Raw genomic sequence first — 21282 nt, forward strand, 5'->3', positions numbered from 1 at the left:
CAAAACGAAACCCCGGACCCCAAAATGAGCCCTCCAGGACCCCAAAACGAGACCCCAAAATGAGCCCCCCGCACCCCAAAGTGAACCCCCCAAAACCCCACAACGAGACCCCAAAATGAACCCCCCAAAACCCCAAATCGAGACCCCAAAGTGAACCCACAGCACCCCAAAATGAACCCCCCAAAACCCCAAATCGAGACCCCAAAACGAGACCCCAGAGCACCCCAAAAGGAACCCCCCGGCACCCCAAAACCCCCAACCCGTCCCAGTCCAGCCCAGAGGGGTTTTTGGGGTCCCTAAATGGTTTTTGGGGTCCCTACACACTTTTGGGGTGTCCCCCTGTGCTTTGGGGTCTCTGTGGGGTTTTGGGGGTCCTTGCACCCCTTTGAGTCCCTGTTTTTTTGGGGTCCCCTACAGATCGGGGTCTCTGCCGTGTTTTGGGGTCCCTGTACATTTTGGGGTCCGTGTAATTTTTTGGGGGGGGGTCCTTGAGTATTTTGGGGTTTCCTTCATAATTTGGGGGCGTCCCTGTAGATTTTTGGGGGTCCCTGCGCAGTTTTGGGGTGGGTCCCTGTACAGATCAGGGGTTCCCGCTGTGTTTTGGGGTCCCTGCACATTTTGGGGTCCCTGTAAATTTTAGGGTCCCCTTTTTAGGGTTTGCCTCACACTTTGGGGGTCCCTGCACATTGTGGGGTCCGTCCCGGTATTTTGGGGTCCCCGCACATTTTCGGGGCTGTCCTCGTGTTTTGGGGTCCCCCCGCACCCTTTTGGGGTCCCTCAAAATTTTGGGGTCCCTGTACATTTTAGGGTCCCTTTTTTAGGGTTTCTTTCATACTTTTGGGGTCCCTCCCTGTGTTTTGGGGTCCCTGCACATTTTGGGGTCCCTGCCGTATTTTGGGGTCCCCGCACATTTTCGGGGTCCGTTCAGAGTTTTGGGGTCCCTCCCGTGATTTGGGGGTCCCTGTATTTTTGGGTTCCCTGTACATTTTAGGACCCCCCTTTTCAGGGTTTCCTTCATACTTTTGGGGTCCCTGCAAATTTTCGGGGCTCTCCTCGTGTTTTGGGGTCCCTGCGACATTTTGAGGACCCCCCGAACCCTTTTAGGGTCCCTCCCGTGTTTTGGGGTCTCTGTTCATTTTGGGGTCCCCTTTTTCAGGTTTTCCTTCACACTTCAGGGGTCCCCGCATATTTTGTGGGGTCCCCCACAGATCAGGGGTCCCTCCCTGTGTTTTGGGGTCCCTCCCTGTGTTTTGGGGTCCCTCCCTGTGTTTTGGGGGGTCCTTGCACATTTTGGGAATTTCCCGCCTCCTGCATATTTTGAGAAGCCTTTTCTCCGACTTCAGATCCCCCCGAACCCTTTTGGGGTCCCCCCGCACGTTTTGGGGTCCCCCCGCACGTTTTGGGGTCCCCTTTCTCCTTTGGGGTCCCCCATTCCCATTAGGCCGCGCGAGTCCTCCGAGCCGCCAGGGGGCGCTCTGGGCGCTCTGGGCGCTCCCTCCCCTCGCGTCTCGTTGGTTCCGGTGCCGCCTCTCGCTGGTTCCGGCGGCGGGCGCGGAGCGGGAGCGGCCCCGGCAGCGGCCCCGGGAGCAGCGGCCCCGGCAGCGGCCCGGCCCCGCCATGTGGTTCATGTACGTGCTCAGCTGGCTGTCCCTGCTCGTGCAGGTGGCCTTTGTCACCTTGGCCATCGGTGAGAGCGCCCCGGGGGCTGCGCGAAGGGATTGGGCCCGGTCCGGCAGTGTCGCGATATGGCGGGGGAGGGGAGGGGAGAACCGGGGGAGGCGGGGACAGCGAGGGATCGGAGGGGCCCCGACTTTGGGTCCCTGGGTGTCCCCAAGGCCTTAAATTGTCCCCGAGATTTGGGGTCCCTTTGTGTCCCCAAGGACTCAAAGTGTCCCCAAGCCTGGACGTCTCTAAGTGTCCCTAAGCCCTCAGGGTGTCCCCGACATTTGGGGTCCCTGGGTGTCCCCAAACCCCCAGAAAGTCCCAAGATTTGGGGTCCCTATGTGTTCTCCAGCCCTCAGGGTGTCCCCGACATTTGGGGTCCCCGCGTGTCCCCAAGCCCTCAGAAGGTCCCTGAGATTTGGGGGTCCCTGGGTGTCCCCAAACCCTCAGAATGTCCCCAAGACTGGCGGTCCATGGGTGTCCCCAAGGCCTTAAATTGTCCCCGGGATTTGGGGTCTCTGGGTGTCCCCGAGCTCTCAGAGTGTCGCCAAGATTTGGGGTCCCTGGGTGTCCCCAAGGCCTTAAATTGTCCCCAAGCCTGGACGTCTCTGAGTGTCCCTAAACCCTCAGAGTGTCCCCGAGATTTGGGATCCTTAAGTGTCCTCGAGGGATCGGAGTGTCCCCAAGATTTGGGGTCCCTGGGTGTCCCCAAGAGCTCAGAGTGTCCCCAGGATTTGTCGTCTCTGGGTGTCCCCAAATCTTCAGAATGTCCCCGAGACTGGAGGTCCCTGGGTGTCCCCAAGCCCTTAAATTGTCCCTGAGGTTTGGGATCCTTGAGTGTCCCCGAGCTCTCAGAGTGTCCCCAAGATTTGGGGTCCCTGGGTGTCCCCATGTCTTCAGGATGTCCCTGAGATTTGGGGTCTCTGGGTGTCCCCAAACCCTCAGTGTGTCCCCAAGATTGGAGGTCCCTGAGTGTCCCCAAAACCTCAGAGTGTCCCAAGGATTTGGGATCCTTTGGTGTCCCCAAGGCCTTAAATTGTCCCCGAGATTTGGGGTCCCTTGGTGTCCCCAAGGCCTTAAATTGTCCCAAGGGTTTGGGGTCTTTAGGTGTCCATGAGGGCTCTGAGTGTCCCCAAGATCTGGGGTGTCTGTGTGTCCCCAAACCCTCAGAGTGTCCCCAACATTTGAGGTCCCTGGGTGTCCCCAAGCCCTTAAATTGTCCCTGAGGTTTGGGATCCTTGAGTGTCCCCGAGGGCTCAGAGTGTCCCCAAGATTTGGGGTCCCTGGGTGTCCCCAAGTGTTCAGGATGTCCCTGAGATTTGGGGTCTCTGGGTGTCCCCGGGCCCTCAGAGTGTCCCCAAGATTGGAGGTCCCTGAGTGTCCCTGAGCTGTCAGAATGTCCCCAAGTTTTGGGGTCCCTGAGTGTCCCTAAGAGCTCAAAAAGTCCTTGACATTTGGGGTCCCTGGATGTCCCCAAGCCCTCAGAGTGTCCCCAAGGTTGGGGGTCCCTGGGTGTCCCCAAACGCTCAGAGTGTCCCAGGGATTTGGGGTGTCTGAGTGTCCTCGAGCCCTCAGGGTGTCCCCAAGATTTGGGGTCCCTGGGTGTCCCCAAGGCCTTAAATCAGCACAGGGACTGGAGTTCCCTGGGTGTCCCCAGAGCCTCAGGATGTCCCCAAGACTTGGGGTCCCTGGGTGTCCCCAAGTCCTCAGAATGTGCCCAAGACTTGGGGTCCCTGGGTGTCCCCAAACCGTCAGAGTGTCCCCAAGACTTGGGGTCCCTGGGTGTCCCCAAACCGTCAGAGTGTCCCGGGGATTTGGGATCCTTTGGTGTCCCCAAGGCTCTCAGAGTGTCCTCAGCATTGGGGGTCCCTGGGTGTCCCCAAGGCCCTAAATTGTCCCCAACTCAGGGATCCCAAATCCCTGAGTGTCCCCAAGCCCTCAGAGTGTCCCAAGGATTTGGGGTCCCTGGGTGTCCCTGTGTCCTCAGGGTGTCCCCAAGCCCGGGAGTCTCTTGGTGTCCCCAAGGTTTGGGCTCCCAGCTCTCCCTGACCTTTGGGCTCCCACAGCCCCGAGTTTGGGACTCCCTGGCTGTCCCCAAAGGGCCGGTGCCACCCCCGGGGTGTCCCCGGTGCCATTGGTGCCATCGGTGTCCCCGGTGCCATCGGTGTCCCTGTGCTGTCCCCAGTGCCATCGGTGTCCCCGGTGCCATTGGTGCCATCAGTGTCCCTCGTGCCATTGGTGCCATTGGTGTCCCTGAAGCCATTGGTGTCCCTATGCTGTCCCCAGTGCCATTGGTGTCCCCGGTGCCATTGGTGCCATCAGTGTCCCTCGTGCCATTGGTGCCATTGGTGTCCCTAGTGCCATCAGTGTCCCCAGTGCCATTGGTGTCCCTGGTGCCCTTGGTGCCATTGGTGTCCCTGTGCTGTCCCCAGTGCCATCAGTGCCATTGGTGTCCCTGGTGCCATTGGTGCCATCAGTCTCCCCGGTGCCATCGGTGTCCCTGGTGTCTGTGGTGCCATCGGTGTCCCTGGTGTCCCCATGGTGTCCCCGGTGCCATCGGTGTCCCTGTGGTGTCCCTGCTGTCCCCGGTGCCATGGGTGTCCCCGGTGTCCCCATGGTGTCCCCGGTGTCCCCGGTGCCATGGGTGTCCCTGGTGCCATGGGTGTCCCTGGTGTCCCCATGGTGTCCCCAGTGCCATGGGTGTCCCCGGTGCCATGGGTGTCCCTGCTGTCCCCGGTGCCATGGGTGTCCCCATGGTGTCCCCGCTGTCCCCGCTGTCCCCGGTGCCATGGGTGTCCCCATGGTGTCCCTGGTGCCATGGGTGTCCCCGCTGTCCCCGGTGCCATGGTGTCCCTGCTGTCCCCGTGCCATGGTGTCCCCGCTGTCCCCGTGCCATGGGTGTCCCCGCTGTCCCCGGTGCCATGGTGTCCCTGCTGTCCCGGTGCCATGGGTGTCCCCGCTGTCCCGGTGCCATGGTGTCCCCGCTGTCCTGGTGCCATGGTGTCCCCGCTGTCCCCGTGCCATGGTGTCCCCGCTGTCCCCGCAGCGGCCGGGCTCTATTACCTGGCGGAGCTGATCGAGGAGTACACGGTGGCCACCAGGAGGATCATCAAAGGCATGATCTGGGTGAGTGCTGCACCCCAAAGCCAGATCCCCCACACCCCAAACACCCCAAATACCCCAAAACCAGATCCCCCAAACCCCACAAACCCCAAACCCCAAAGCCAGATCCCCCAAACCCCAAATACCCCAAACCCCAAAGCCCAGAAATCCCAAAACCCCAAACCCCAAATACTCCAAAGCCCAGATCCCCCAAACCCCACAAACCCCAAACCCCACAAACCCCAAATACCCCAAACCCCAAAGCCAGATCCCCCAAACCCCACAAACCCCAAACCCCAAATCCTGGAAATCCCAAACCCCACAAACCCCAAATACCCCAAAGCCCAGATCCCCCAAACCCCACAAACCCCAAATCCCAGAAACCTCAAATGCCCGGGAAACCTCGGAAACCCCATAAACCCCAAACCCTTGGAAAGCCCCAAATCCCTGGGAACCCCAAAGCTCAGAAACCATAAATCCCCTTGAAACCCCAAATCCCAGAAACCACAAAACCTCAAATCCCAGATACCCCAAATGCCCTGGAAACCCCAAATTCCAGAAACCCCAAATCCCATAAACCCCAAATCCCCTGGAAACCCCAAATCCCATAAACCCCAAATCCCGGGGAAACCCCAAATCCCAGAAACCCCAAATCCTGGAAACCCCAAATCCCTGGGAACCACAAATCCCAGAAACTCCAAAATCCCAAATCCCAGATATCTCAAATGTAAAAAACCCCAAATTCCAGAAACCCCAAATTCTCTGGAAACCCCAAATCCCCTGGAAACCCCAAACCCCAGAAACCCAAAATCCCAGAAATCCCAAATCCCAGAAACCCCAAATCCTGGAAATCCCAGAAACCCAAAATCCCGGAAACCCCAAACCCCAGAAACCACAAATACCCCAAATCCCAGAAACCCCAGAAACCCCAAACCCCCAGAAACCCCAAATCCCGGGGAAACCACAAATCCCAGAAACTCCAAAGCCCCAAATCCCAGATACCCCAAATGCCAAAACCACCAAATCCCCTGGAAACCCCAAATCCCAGATCCCCCAAATCCCCGGGAACCCCAAAACCCCAAATCCCAGAAACCCCAAATCCCTGGGAAACCCTAAATCCCAGAAACCCGAAAACCTGGAAACCCCAAATCCTGGAAACCCCAAAAACCCAAATCCCAGAAACCCCAAATCCCTGGGAAATCCTAAATCCCAGAAACCCCAAACCCCAGAAACCACAAATCCTGGGGAAACCCCAAATCCCTGGGAACCCCAAAACCCCAAATCCCAGATACCCCAAATCCCTGGGAACCACAAATCCCAGAAATTCCAAAACCCCAAATCCCAGATACCCCAAATCCCAGAAACCACAAACCCCAGATCCCCCAAATCCCTGGGAACCTGAAACACCAGAAATCCCAAACCCCAGAAACCCCAAATCCCAGAAATCCCAAACCCCACAATCCCCAAACCCCACAAACCACAAACCCCAGAAACCCCAAATCCCTGGGAAACCCTAAATCCCAGAAACCCCAAATCCCAGAAACCCCAAATCCCTGGGAACCACAAACCCCACAAACCCCAAAACCCCAAACCCCAGAAACCCCAAATCCCAGAAACCCCAAATCCCTGGGAAACCCTAAATCCCAGAGACCCCAAACCCCACAAACCCCAAACCCCAGAAACCCCAAACCCCCAAATCCCAGATACCCCAAACCCCAGAAACCCCAAATCCCTGGGAACCACAAACCCCACAAACCCCAAAACCCCAAACCGCACAAACCACAAACCCTGGAAACCCCAAATCCCTGGGAAACCCTAAATCCCAGAAACCCCAAAACCCCAAACCCCAGATACCCCAAATCCCAGAAACCACAAAACCCCAAATCCCAGAAACCCCAAATCCCTGGGAAACCCCAAACCCCAGAAACCCCAAACCCCAAAACCCCAAATTCCCATTTTATCCCCATTTCCCCATCCCTTTTCCCATTATTTCCCTTTTTCCCCCCGTTTTTCTCCCCATTTTTCCCCATTTCCCCCCATTTTTCTCATTTTTTCTCATTTTTCCCCATTTTTCCCCATTTTTCTCATTTTCCCCATTTTTCTCATTTTTTCTCATTTCCCCATTTTTTCCCCATTCCCCCCATGTTTTCCCCAATTTCCCTTTTCCCCATTTTCCCTCTTTCCCATTTCCTCCCCCCCTTGCACTTTTTCCTCTTCTTTTCCCTTTTTTCCTGTTTTTTTCCCATTTTCCCAATTTCCCCCATCTTTTTCCCAATTATTTTTATTTTCCCCATTTCCCTTTTTTCTGTTTTTCCCCTTTCTCTCCCCATCTTTTTTCTCATTATTTCTCTTTTTTTTCAATTTTCCCCCATTTTCTTCCCTTTTTCCCGTTTTTCCCCATTATTTCCCTCTTTATTTCCCATTTTCCCCTTTTTTTTTTCCAATTTTTTCTCATTTCCCCCCCATTTTCCTCCTGTTTTTCCCTTTTTTTTTTCTGTTTTTCCCCATCCTTTCTCTCTTATTTCCCATTTCCCCCCTTTTTTCCCCAAATTTTTCCCCTTGATTTTTCCCTTTTTCCCCTTTTTCTCCATTTTCTCCCCCATCCCCCCCATTTTCCCCTTTTATTTTCTGTTTTTTCCCCATTTTCTCCCACCTTTTCCCAATTATTTCCTTCTTTTTTTCCCATTTTCACTTTTCTGTTCATTTCCCTCTGTTTTTCCCCATTTTCTCTGGTTTTTTCCTTGTTTTTTTCCCCTTTTTTCTCCCTTTATCCCCATTTCTCCTCTCCCCTTTCCCCCTGTTTTTTCCCCATTATTTCTCTCTTTATTTCCCATTTTCCCCTTTTTTTTTTCCAATTTTTTCTCATTTTCCCCCCATTTTCCTCCTGTTTTTCCCTTTTTTTTTCTGTTTTTCCCCATCCTTTCTCTCTTATTTTCCATTTCCCCCCTTTTTTCCCATTTCCCCCTGGTTTTTTCCCCATATTTTTCCCATTTTTACATTTTTTTTCTTTGTTTTTTTCCCTTTTTCTCCATTTTATTCCCCATTCCCCTCCAATTTTTCCCTCCTATTTCTCCCTTTTATTTTCTGTTTTTTCCCCATTTTTCACCCTTTTTCCAATTATTTCCTTCTTTTTATTCCATTTTCACTTTTCTCTTCTCCTGTTTATTTCCCTCTGCTTTTCCCCATTTTCTCTGTTTTTTTCCTTGGTTTTTTTCCCTTTTTTCTCCCTTTATCCCCATTTCTCCTTTCCCCTTTTTTCCCCTTTTTTTCCCCTGTTTTTCCCTCATTTTCCCCTCATTTTGCCCCACCTTTCCTGCCCATTCTTCCCCTTTTTTCCCCATTATTTCCTCCTTTTTTTTTGCATTTCCCCCATGTTTTTTCCCATTATTTCCCTCTTTTTCTTCCCCATTTCCCCCTTTTTTCCCTATTTTTCCCCATCTTTCCCCCCATTCTTCCCATTTTTTCCTTCCCCCCCATTTTCCCCACTAATCCCCACTAATTTCTCATTTTTCCCCTCTCATCCCATTTCCCCATATTTCCCATTTTTCTCCCATTTTTCTCCAATTTTCCCCCATTTTTTCCCTAATTTTCCCCCATTTTTCCCATTTTTTCCCCTCTAGTCCCATTTTCCCATATTTCCCATTCCCCCCCATTTTATTTTCTATATTTTCCCCATTTCACCCCCATTTCCCCATTTTCCCCCAATCCCATTTTTCCCATTTTTCCCATTTTTCCCATTTCCCCTCTAATCCCATTTCCCCATTTTTTCCTAATTTTTCCCCAATTTTTCACCATTTTCCCCCTAATCCCATTTTCCCCCCATTTTTCCTATTTTTCCCCATTTTCCCCACTATTCCCATTCCCCCAACTCCATTATTCCAATTTTTCCCCATTTTCCCATTTTCCCCCATTTTTCCCATTTTTTCCCATTTTTCACATTTTCCCCCATATTTCCTATTTTCCCCCCATTTTTCCTAATTTTCCCCCATTCTCCACTAATCCCATTTTTTCTCATTATTATCATTTTCCCCATTTTCCCCCCTTTTCCCCCTTTTTCCCAATTTTCCCCCTAATTTTTCCCATTTTCCCTTTTTTCCCCCCATTTTTCCCCATTTTTCCCCCTAATTTTTCCCCATTACCCCCTTTTTTCCTTTTTTTCCCTATTTCCCCCCCATTTCCCCCAATCCCATTTTCCCCCATTCCTGTTTTTCCTATTTTTTCCCCATTTTTCCCCCTAATTTTTACCCCCATTTTTCCCCAATTTTCCCCTTTTCCCCCCATTTTTCCCCTTTTTCCCCATTTTCCCCCATTCCCCACTAATCCCATTTCCCCCTAATCCCATTTTTCCCATATTTCCCATTTCCCCCATTCCTGTTTCTTCCTATTTTTCCCCATTTTCCCCCTAATTTTCCCCTTTTTTCCCCATTTTCCCCCCCTAACCCCACATTTCCCACATTTCCCATATTTATTTCCACATTTATTCCCACATTTATTCCCATATTTATTCCCACATTTATTCCCACATTTATCCCCACATTTATTCCCATATTTATTCCCATATTTATTCCCACATTTATTCCCCATTTTTATTTCCCACATTTATTCCCGCATTTATTTCCCACATTTATTTCCCATATTTATTTCCCACATTTCCCACATTTATTCCCACATTTATCCCACATTTATTCCCATATTTATTCCCACATTTCCCATATTTATTCCCCACATTTATTCCCATATTTATTTCCCACATTTATTCCCACATTTATCCCCACATTTATTTCCCATATATATTTCCCACATTTATTCCCCACATTTATTCCCATATTTATTCCCATATTTATTCCCTTATTTATTCCCATATTTATTCCCACATTTATTCCTATATTTATTCCCAAATTTCCCACATTTATTCCCACATTTATCCCACATTTATCCCCACATTTATCCCACATTTATTCCCATATTTATTCCCACATTTCCCATATTTATTCCCCACATTTATTCCCATATTTATTTCCCACATTGATTTCCCATATATATTTCCCATATATATTTCCATATTTATTCCCACATTTATTCCCCACATTTATCCCCACATTATTTCCCATATTTATTTCCCATATTTATTCCCTTATTTATTTCCATATTTATTCCCACATTTATTCCTATATTTATTCCCAAATTTCCCACATTTATTCCCACATTTAATTTATCCCCACATTTATTCCCTCATTTATCCCCACATTTCCCACATTTATCCCCACATTTATTCCCACATTTATTTCCCACATTAATTCCCACATTTATTTCTCATAATGATTTCCCATATTTATTTCCCACATTTATCCCACATTTATTCCCATATTTATTCCCACATTTCCCACATTTATCCCCACATTTATTCCCACATTTATTCCCACATTTATTCCCATATTTATTTCCCACATTTATCCCCACATTTATTCCCACATTTATTCCCACATTTATCCCCACATTTATTCCCACATTTATTCCCACATTTCCCACATTAATTCCCATATTTATTTCCCACATTTATTCCCACATTTATTTCCCACATTTCCCACATTTATTCCCATATTTATTCCCACATTTATCCCCACATTTATCCCACATTTATTCCCACATTTATTCTCACATTTATTCCCACATTTATTCTCACATTTATCCCACATTTATTTCCCATATTTATTCCCACATTTCCCATATTTATTCCCCACATTTATTCCCATATTTATTTCCCATATTTATTCCCATATTTATTTCCATATTTATTTCCCACATTTATTCCCACATTTATCCCCACATTTATTTCCCATATATATTTCCCACATTTATTCCCCACATTTATTCCCATATTTATTTCCCATATTTATTCCCTTATTTATTTCCATATTTATTTCCATATTTATTCCCACATTTATTCCCATATTTATTCCCACATTTCCCACATTTATCCCACATTTATTCCCACATTTATTTCCCACATTTCCCACATTTCTCCCCACATTTATTCCCACATTTATTCCCACATTTATTCCCACATTTATTCCCACATTTCCCACATTTATTCCCATATTTATTTCCCACATTTATCCCCACATTTATTCCCACATTTAATTTATCCCCACATTTATCCTCACATTTATTTCCCACATTTATTCCCCACATTTCCCACATTTATCCCCACATTTATTCCCATATTTATTCCCACATTTCCCATATTTATCCCCACATTTATCCCCACATTTATCCCCACATTTCCCACATTAATTCCCATATTTATTTCCCACATTGATTTCCCATATATATTTCCCATATATATTTCGCATATTTATTCCCATATTTATTCCCTTATTTATTCCCTTATTTATTTCCATATTTATTCCCACATTTATTCCTATATTTATTCCCAAATTTCCCACATTTATCCCCACATTTATCCCCACATTTATCCCACATTTATTCCCACATTTATTCCCACATTTCCCACATTTATCCCCACATTTATTTCCCATATTTATTCCCACATTTCCCACATTTATTCCCACATTTATCCCACATTTATTTCCCACATTTATTCCCACATTTATTCCCATATTTATTCCCACATTTCCCACATTTATTCCCATATTTATTCCCACATTTATCCCCACATTTATCCCACATTTATCCCACATTTATCCCCACATTTATTCCCACATTTCCCACATTTATCCCCACATTTATTCCCACATTTATTCCCACATTTCCCACATTTATTCCCATATTTATTTCCCACATTTATCCCCACATTTATTTCCCATATTTATTTCCCACATTTCCCACATTTATCCCCACATTTATTCCCATATTTATTCCCACATTTCCCATATTTATCCCCACATTTATCCCCACATTTCCCATATTTATCCCCACATTTATTCCCATATTTATCCCCACATTTCCCATATTTATTCCCCCATTTCTCCCCCAGTTCTCCTCCGCCGTTCACCTGGGGCTGTTCCTGTTCGAGCACTTCCCGGCGCTCCTGGTGGCCACGGGGCTCTTCAGCAACCTGGTGTGGCTGGGGCTGCTGCAGAGCTTCCCCTGCCTGCAGCCCGGCTCCTCCAACTTCCTGCTCTCCTGCGGTCAGCAACCACCACAGGCCTTTAAGAATTTTTTGGGAATTTTTTTGGGATTTTTTTGGGGATTTTTTGGGGATTTTTTTGGGTTTAAATGGGATTTTTTGGGATTTTTTTGGGATTTTTTTAGGTTTTTTTAGGGATTTTTCGGTGATTTTTGGAGGGAATTGTTTTGGATTTTTTGGGGAAATTTTACAGGATTTTTTGGGGAATTTTTGGGGAATTTTTGGGATTCTCTAAGACCCCGCAAAAAGCTCAGAATGTGCCAGAATTTGGGGTACCTGGTGTGGCTGGGGCTGCTGCAGAGCTTCCCCTGCCCCCAGCCCGGCTCCTCCAACTTCCTCCTCTCCTGCGGTCAGCAACCACCACAGGCCTTTAAGAATTTTTTGGGATTTTTTTGGGATTTTTTTTGAGGATTTTTTGGGGATTTTTTGGGGATTTTTGGGGATTTTTTGGGGATTTTTTGGGATTTAAATGGGATTTTTCGGTGATTTTTCGGTGATTTTTGGAGAGAATTATTAGGGATTTTTGGTGGGAATTGTTTTGGATTTTTTGGGGAAATTTTACAGGATTTTTTGGGGAATTTTTGGGATTCTCTAAGACCCCGCAAAAAGCTCAGAATGTGCCAGAATTTGGGGTACCCGGTGTACGTGGGGCTGCTGCAGAGCTTCCCCTGCCCCCAGCCCGGCTCCTCCAACTTCCTCCTCTCCTGCGCTCTGACATCAGCTTGGAATTATTTCAGATTTTTTGGGAATTTTTTGGGATTTTTTTGGGTATTTTTTGGGGTTTAAATGGGATTTTTTGGGATTTTTTGGGGATTTTTTGGGGTTTTTTTGGGATTTTTTGGTGATTTTTGGAGGGAATTTTGGAGAGAATTATTGGGGATTTTTTTGGGGATTTTTGGGGAAATTTTACAGGATTTTTTGGGGAATTTTTGGGATTCTTGAAGTGCCCCAAAAAGCTCAGAATGTGCCAGAATTTGGGGTTCTTCCCCTGCCTGCAGCCCAGCTCCTCCAACTTCCTCCTCTCCTGCACTCTGACATCAACTTTGGGTTTTGGGGAATTATTTGGGATTTTTTGGGATTTTTTGGGGATTTTCTTTTGATTTTTTCAAGATTTTTTTTTATTTTTTGAGGAAATTCTTGGATATTTTTCAGTGATTGTTTTTGAGTTTTTTGCTGATTTTTTTTGGAGGATTTTTGTGATTTTTTTAGGAATTTTTTGAGGATTTGCAGGGAATTTTTTGGAGTTTTTTTAGATTTTTGGGGATTTTTTAGAGGATATTTGGGAGTTTTTGGGGAATTTTTTTTTATATTTTTAGGGATTTTTTCAGTAATTTTTGGGTAATTTTTTGTGAATTTTTGGTGATTTTTAAAATATTTTTTTATTTTTGGGTTTTTTTGTAATTTTATCGGGGAATTTTGGGGTTTTTCTTTCAGAAGTTTTGGGGGGGAGTTTGGTGATTTTTTTGAGAATTTTTTTAGGGTTTTTTTGGATAATTTTCAGGGATTTATTGGGACTTTTTTGCAGATCTTTGGGAATCTTTTGGAGAATTTAGGGGGAGTTTTTGGGGGAGTTTTTGCTGATTTTTTGAAGATTTTTTGAGGATTTTCAGAGGAATTTTGAGAGAATTATTGGGGAATTCTGGGAGGATATTTGGGAGGATCTTTGGGGATTTTGGTGAAAATTTGGGGAACTTCTTGGAATTTTGGGGAAATTCTTTTGGGGGAAATTTTTTGGGGGGATTTTTGAGGAATTTGGGGAGAATTATTGGGGATTTTTGGGGGGAATTTTTAGGGATTTTGGGGATTTTTTGGGGGTTCTTTGGGAATTTTTGGGGGGATTTTTGGGGGAATTTTTGAGGAATTTGGGGAGAATTTTTGGGGATTTTGGGGGATTTTTGAGGAATTTGGGGATAATTATTGGGGTTTTTGGGGGAATTTTTGGGGGGATTTTTGGGGATTTTTGGGGGGAATTTTTAGGGATATTTGGGGATTTTTTGGGGGTTCTTTGGGAATTTTTGGGGGAATTTTTGGGGGGATTTTTGAGGAATTTGGGGAGAATTTTTGGGGATTTTGGGGGGTTTTGAGGAATTTGGGGATAATTATTGGGGTTTTTGGGGGGATTTTTGAGGAATTTGGGGAGAATTTTTGGGGATTTTTGGGGGGAATTTTTAGGGATATTTGGGGATTTTTTGGGGGTTCTTTGGGAATTTTTGGGGGAATTTTTGGGGGGATTTTTGAGGAATTTGGGGAGAATTATTGGGGATTTTGGGGGATTTTTGGGGGAAATTTTTGGGGGGATTTTTGAGGAATTTGGGGAGAATTTTTGGGGATTTTTGGGGGGATTTTTGAGGAATTTGGGGAGAATTATTGGGGATTTTGGGGGATTTTTGGGGGAAATTTTTTGGGGGGATTTTGGAGGAATTTGGGGAGAATTATTGGGGATTTTTGGAGGGGATTTTTTGGGGGTTCTTTGGGAATTTTTGGGGGAATTTTGATGGAGTTTTGGGGCAATTTTGAGGGAATTTTTGGGGGAAATTTTTTGGGGGGATTTTGGAGGAATTTGGGGAGAATTATTGGGGATTTTTGGGGGGAATTTTTAGGGATTTTGGGGATTTTTTGGGGGTTCTTTGGGAATTTTTGGGGGAATTTTTGGGGGGATTTTTGAGGAATTTGGGGAGAATTATTGGGGATTTTGGGGGATTTTTGGGGGAAATTTTTTGGGGGGATTTTGGAGGAATTTGGGGAGAATTATTGGGGATTTTTGGGGGGAATTTTTAGGGATTTTGGGGATTTTTTGGGGGTTCTTTGGGAATTTTTGGGGGAATTTTGATGGAGTTTTGGGGCAATTTTGAAGGAATTTTCGGGGCAATTTTGAGGGAACTTTTTGAGCTTTGGGATCCCCAAATTTGGGATCCTTGAACACCCCAACCCCCCTAAAAAATCCCCCAAATGCCCCAAATTTCCACCCCCACCTCAAAATTCCCAAACGTTTCAGGCTGGGGCAGAATTCCAGATTTGGGATTGGGAACGGGAGGGCTCAAAAATTTGGGATTTTCCCTCTGGAATGTTCTGATCCCGTTGTTTTCCCTGATTTTCCTACAGTTCTGGTCGTGGTCAATCACTACCTGGCATTCCAATATTTTGCTGAGGAATTTTACCTCTTCTCCGAGGTAAGATCCCAAAAATTTTGGGATTTTCCCCATTTTCCCCATTGGAAAAATCCCAATTTTTGGGTTGGTAGCTCTGAATTTCTTCAAAATAAAAATGGATTTTTTTTTTTTGGAATTTTTTTTTTTTTTTTGGGTTTCTTGAGGTTCTGAAATTCCCTGGGAGTTTCAGGTTTGGGGTTTTCCCAAGAAATTCTAGAAATGTGGAATGTTCGTTTTAATTTATCCCTAAAATGTGAAAAAATTTAGGAAATTTTAGGAGAAATAGGAAATTAATTATTGAAATTCCATTTTTTAAACCATTTAACCCCAAATCTTTTCCCATTGGGAATTCCATGACAAAAATCCCAAAATTCCATTAAAAATGAGGAAAATCCAATTTTTCCCTGAATTTTTGTTTTTTTTTTTTCATTAATTTCAATACTTTTTTCTGTATGGATTGAATTGAATTAATTAAAATCTTAATTAAATTAATCCTTAATTAAAATCTGGGAATTTAAAACCAGGAAGAGCAAAAAAATTGGGAACACCTCAAGGGAACTTTTTTATCCCACAAATCGGGGGTGAGGAGGAAATTTTCCATAGGAATTCTTGGAATTTTGGGGTTGGAATTTTGGGATTTCCGGGCTGGAATTTTAGGGAATTCTGCAGGTGCTGGCTGGAAATTTTCCATAGGAATTCTTGGAATTTTGGGGTTTTGGGCTTGGAATTTTGGGATTTTCCAGCTGGAAATTTAGGAATTCTGGGTTGGAATTTTGGGAATTCTGGGTTGGAATTTTGGGAATTCTGGCTTCTTTCAAGGAAGAGCAAAAAATTTGGGAACACCTCGAGGAAACTTTTTTATCCCACAAAAAAAGGGGTGAGATGGAAATTTTCCGTGGGAATTCTTGGAATTTTGGGGTTTTTGGGTTGGAATTTTGAGATTTCCAAACTGAAATTTTGGGAATTCTGGTTGGACTTTTCCATAGGAATTCTTGGAATTTTGGGGGTTTTGGGTTGGAATTTTGGGATTTCCGAGCTGGAATTTTAGGGAATTCTGCAGGTCCTGGCTGGAAATATTCCATTGGAATTTTTGGAATTTTGGGAATTCTGGGTTGGAATTTTCGGGGTTTGGGGTTGGAATTTTGGGATTTTTGAGCTGGAATTTTGAGAATTCTGGTTGGAATTTTTCCTTAGGAATTCTTGGAATTTTGGGATTTCCAAGCTGGAATTTTAGGGAATTCTGCAGGTCCTGGCTGGAAATTTTCCATAGGAATTTTTGGAATTTTGGGGGTTTTGGGTTCAAATTTTGGGGTTTCCGAGCTGGAATTTTGGGACTTCTGCAGGTCCTGGTTTAGAATTTTCCATGGCAATTCTTGGAATTTTTGGGTTGGAACTTTGGGATTGCTGAGATGGAATTTTGGGATTTTGGAGTTGGAATTCTGGGATTTCCACATGGAATTTTGGGAATTCTGGGTTGGAATTCTGGGAATTCTGGCTTCTTTCAAGGAAGATTAAAAAATTTGGGAACACCTCAAGGAGAATTTTCGCCCCCCCAAAAAATGGGGTGAGATGGGCGCTTTTCCTTAGGATTTCTTGGAATTTGGGGGTTTTTGGCTTGGGATTTTGATGTTTTTGGGTTGGGATTTTGGGAATTCAGGTTGGAATTTTGGGAATTCTGCAGGTCCTGGCTTATTTCACCTTCTGCCTGTGGTTGATTCCCTTCGCCTTCTTCGTGTCGCTGTCGGCCGGGGAGAACGTCCTGCCCTCCACCGTGCAGCCCGGAGGTGGGAACGGGATTGGGATTGGGAATGGGAATGGGAATGGGATTGGGAATGGAAATGGGATTGGGAATGGGAATGGGATTGGGATTGGGATTGGGGTTGGGAATGGGATTGGGAATGGGATTGGGATTGGGATTGGGATTGGGGTTGGGAATGGGAATGGGGTTGGGAATGGGAATGGGAATGGGGTTGGGAATGGGATTGGGGTTGGGAATGGGATTGGGAATGGGATTGGGAATGGGAACGGGAATGGGAATGGGAATGGGATTGGGATTGGGAATGGAAATGGGGTCGGGAATGGGAATGGGGTTGGGATTGGGGTTGGTAATGGGAATGGGAATGGGATTGGGATTGGGGTCGGGAATGGGAATGGGAATGGGATTGGGAATGGGAATGGGAATGGGATTGGGATTGGGATTGGGAATGGGAATGGGAATGGGAATGGGATTGGGAATGGGAATGGGATTGGGATTGGGATTGGGAATGGAAATGGGGTCGGGAATGGGAATGGGAATGGGAATGGGATTGGGAATGGGAATGGGATTGGGATTGGGATTGGGAATGGGAATGGGAATGGGAATGGGATTGGGAATGGGATTGGGAATGGGAATGGGATTGGGATTGGGATTGGGGTCGGGAATGGGAATGGGAATGGGTGGGAAAGGATTTCATGCTTGTCCAGTTCTGATCCTGCTCAGAATATCCTGAAAATTTGGGATTTTTGAGGTCCCTAAGCCTTTGGAGAATCCCAAGGATTGAGAGTGCCAAGGCCTCAGAGAATCCCAGAAATTTGGGATTTTTTGGAACATCAAGGGTCAGAACGTCCCAGAAATCTGGGATTTTTGGGGGTCCTTGAGCCCTTGGAGAATCCCAGAAATTTGGGAATCCTGAGGTTCCCCAAGGGCTCAGAATGTCCCAAAAATTTGGGGTTCCTGAGCCCTTGGAGAATCCCAAGGATTGAACTCCATGGGGCAGCCCAGAGGTGGGAACGGGGTTGGGAATGGGATTGGGATTGGGATTGGGAATGGGAATGGGAATGGGATTAGGATTGGGATTGGGATTGGGAATGGGAATGGGAATGGGAATGGGAATGGGAATGGGATTAGGATTAGGATTGGGATTGGGATTGGGAATGGGAATGGGAATGGGAATGGGAATGGGATTAGGATTAGGATTGGGATTGGGATTGGGATTGGGATTGGGGTTGGGAATGGGATTGGGATTGGGGTTGGGATTGGGATTGGGGTTGGGATTGGGGTTGGGGTTGGGATTGGGATTGGGGTTGGGATTGGGAATGGGAATGGGGTTGGAAATGGGATTGGGGTTGGGAATGGGTGGGAAAGGATTTTCAGTTTGTCTGGTTTCGATCCTGCTCAGAACATCACAGGAATTTGGGATTTTTGGGGCCATCAAGGGTGACAATGTCGTGAAAATTTGGGATTTTTGGGGGTCCTTGAAGAATCCCAGAAATTTGGGGTTCCTGAGCCTTCAGAGAATCCCAGAAATGTGGGATTCCTGGGGCTTCCCAAGGGTCCGGAATGTCCCAGAAATTTGGGATTTTGGGGGGATCCCTGAGCCCTTGGAGAATCCCAAGGATTGAACTCCATGGTGCAGCCCAGAGGTGGGAACGGGGTTGGGAATGGGATTGGGATTGGGAATGGGGTTGGGATTGGGATTGGGAATGGGATTGGGAATGGGAATGGGGTTGGGATTGGGATTGGGAATGGGATTGGGAATGGGGTTGGGATTGGGATTGGGATTGGGATTGGGATTGGGATTGGGAATGGGAATGGGGTTGGGATTGGGATTGGGATTGGGAATGGGAATGGGGTTGGGATTGGGATTGGGAATGGGAATGGGAATGGGGTTGGGATTGGGATTGGGAATGGGAAAGGATTTTGAGTTCGTCCGGTTTTGATCCCGCTCAGAATGTCCCAGAAATTTGGGATTTTTGGGGGCATAAAGTGTGACAATGCTGTGGAAATTTGGGATTTTTGGGGTTCTTGAGCCATTGGAGAATCCCAGAAATTTGGTATTCCTGGGGCTTCCTGTGGGCTCAGAATATCCCAAAATTCTGGGATTTTTGGGGGTCACCAAAGTTGTCAAAATGTCCCAGGAATGGGAGGTCCCAAAGGCTCAAAGAATCCCAGAAATTTTGGGATTCCTGGGTGCCCCAAATTCTCCAAATGTCCCAAAAATTTGGGATCCCTGGGGTGCCCTGAAATCTCAGAGAATCCGAGAAATTTGGAATTCCTGAGGCTTCCTGTGGGCTCAGAATATTCCAACATTTGGGATTTTTAGGGGTCACCAAAGGTCAAAATGTCGCAGAAATTTGGGATCCTTGGGTGCTCCACAGGGCTTCAGAGAATCCCAGAAATTTGGGATTCCTGGAGCTTCTTAAAGGCTCAGAATGTCCCAAAAATTTTGGGATTTTTGGGGTCCCCAAAGGCTCAGAATATCCCAGAAATGGGAGGTCCCAAAGGCTCAAAGAACCCCAGAAATTTTGGGATTCCTGGGTGCCCCAAATTCTCCAAATGTCCCAAAAATTTGGGATCCCTGGGGGTCCCTGGAATCTCGGAGAATCCGAGAAATTTGGGATTCCTGAGGCTTCCTAAAGGCTCAGAATGTCCCAAAATTTTGGGATTTTTAGGGGTCACCAATGGTCAGAATGTCCCAGAAATTGGGGGTCCCAAAGGCTCAAAGAATCCCAGAAATTTTGGGATTCCTGGGGCTTCCTGTCGGCTCAGAATTTCCCAAAATTTTGGGATTTTTAGGGGTCAGAATGTCCCAGAAATTGGGGGTCCCAAAGGCTCAAAGAATCCCAGAAATTTTGGGATTCCTGGGGCTTCCTGTCGGCTCAGAATTTCCCAAAATTTTGGGATTTTTAGGGGTCAGAATGTCCCAGAAATTGGGGGTCCCAAAGCTTCAAAGAATCCCAAAAAATTTGGGATCACTGGGCCCCCCAAAAGCTCCGAGAATTCCATGGAATTGGGGCTTCCTGAGTACCCCATAAATTTGACATCCCTGATAACCCCAAAACTCCAACCCCACATTCCCAGTGGGATCCAGGAGCAACCACAACTCCTTGGAGAATTCCATCCCACTCCCCAAAAATCCCAAAATCTCCCCAAATTCCCCTCTGGAATTCTGATCCCGTTGCCCGTTTTCCGCAGACGACGTCGTCTCCAATTATTTCACCAAGGGGAAAAGAGGGAAACGCTCCGGGATTCTCCTGATTTTCTCCTTCATCAAGGAAGCCATCCTGCCCAGCAGGCAGAAAATTTACTGAAATTCGGGAATATTTGGGAATATTTGGGAATATCCTGAAGATCCCCAGCCGGAATATCCCAAATTTTGCCACTTTTTAGGAATTTTTTGGGAATTCAAAGACTTGGACACTCCTGGAGGTGCCGACCACGCTTGGGGTTTTTCCTGCTGATTCCTTGGGAATGTTTTCATGGAAAATTTTTGGGATTTGGGGAATTTCCCAGTTCCCTGAGGAAGCTGCTCCTGGATTTTCCTGAGGGTTCCACAGAGCCATGAATTAAAAGAAAAAATATGGGAAAAATCGGGATAAATCCAGAGGATTCCATATTTTTCCAGAAGGAATGATCCCAAAAAAAAAATCAGGATTTGGGTGGTTTAAATCCTGAAAATTCCTATTTTTCCCTCCAGCAAAGCCTTGGGAAGGAGTTGATGGGAAGGGATTTTCCATGGAAATCTCAGTTTTCCAAGGAATTCCCAGAATTCCGGATTTTTCTGACCTGCAGACGAGGGGGAATGTTGAGAATTCCCAGATTTTTCCTTCCTCCTTTTCTACAAAGGGTGAAAATCCTCTGAGGAAGCTGCAAATTTCTTCTTTCCCATCAAAAAAATTCCCATTTTTTTCTGGAATTTTCCATTCCCACCCCAGCCAGGCTTGGGAATTCCCGATCCAGAAGATTTTTCGAGTAATTCCCAAAAAAAAATTCCTTTGGAAAAACTGGAATTTTGCTCTGAGACCTCTTGGATTGGGATTTTTTGTTGATTTTTTCTTTTTTTTTTCCCCTCTGGATTGGCTGGAAAATTCCAGGATGGGAATGAGGAAAATCAGGAATTCCTGATTCCTTTGAGTCCCGATTTTCCTGGGATTTTTTTCCATATTTTTCCAGCCTGGATTTCCAGGAGCTGAATCAGATTTTAGAGAAATTGTGCAAATCCATAAATATTTAACCAGGAAAAGGAAATTTGGGATGAAACTCCTGGAAATTTGGGAAAAACATTCCCAGAAACACCAAGAATGAGAGAAATTGATGAATAAAGTGGAAAAATCTTGGATTTTCCTTGGGGTTTTGAGGGTTTTTATTGGGATTGGGATTTTTCCGGGTCCATGGAAGTGTCCAAGGCCAGGTTGTGGAATTTGGATGGAATTTTGCCACAGGAATTCCAGGATTTTGGG

At 46.2% G+C, this 21282-nt stretch overlaps 1 protein-coding gene across 1 annotated transcript; it reads left to right on the top strand.

Annotated features, from left to right (window-relative positions):
- Positions 1-1532: 1532 nt before the first annotated feature.
- Positions 1533-21166, top strand: TEX261 (testis expressed 261). The gene is made up of 6 exons (XM_059470161.1): positions 1533-1687; positions 4709-4788; positions 11762-11915; positions 15017-15084; positions 16745-16847; positions 20018-21166. Exons 1-6 carry the CDS (start codon positions 1618-1620, stop codon positions 20131-20133), a joined length of 591 nt encoding a protein of 196 aa, XP_059326144.1. The 5' UTR covers positions 1533-1617; the 3' UTR covers positions 20134-21166.
- Positions 21167-21282: the final 116 nt, after the last annotated feature.

The sequence above is a fragment of the Ammospiza nelsoni genome, chromosome 4 (genome assembly GCF_027579445.1).
Source record: "Ammospiza nelsoni isolate bAmmNel1 chromosome 4, bAmmNel1.pri, whole genome shotgun sequence".
NCBI lineage: Eukaryota > Metazoa > Chordata > Aves > Passeriformes > Passerellidae > Ammospiza > Ammospiza nelsoni.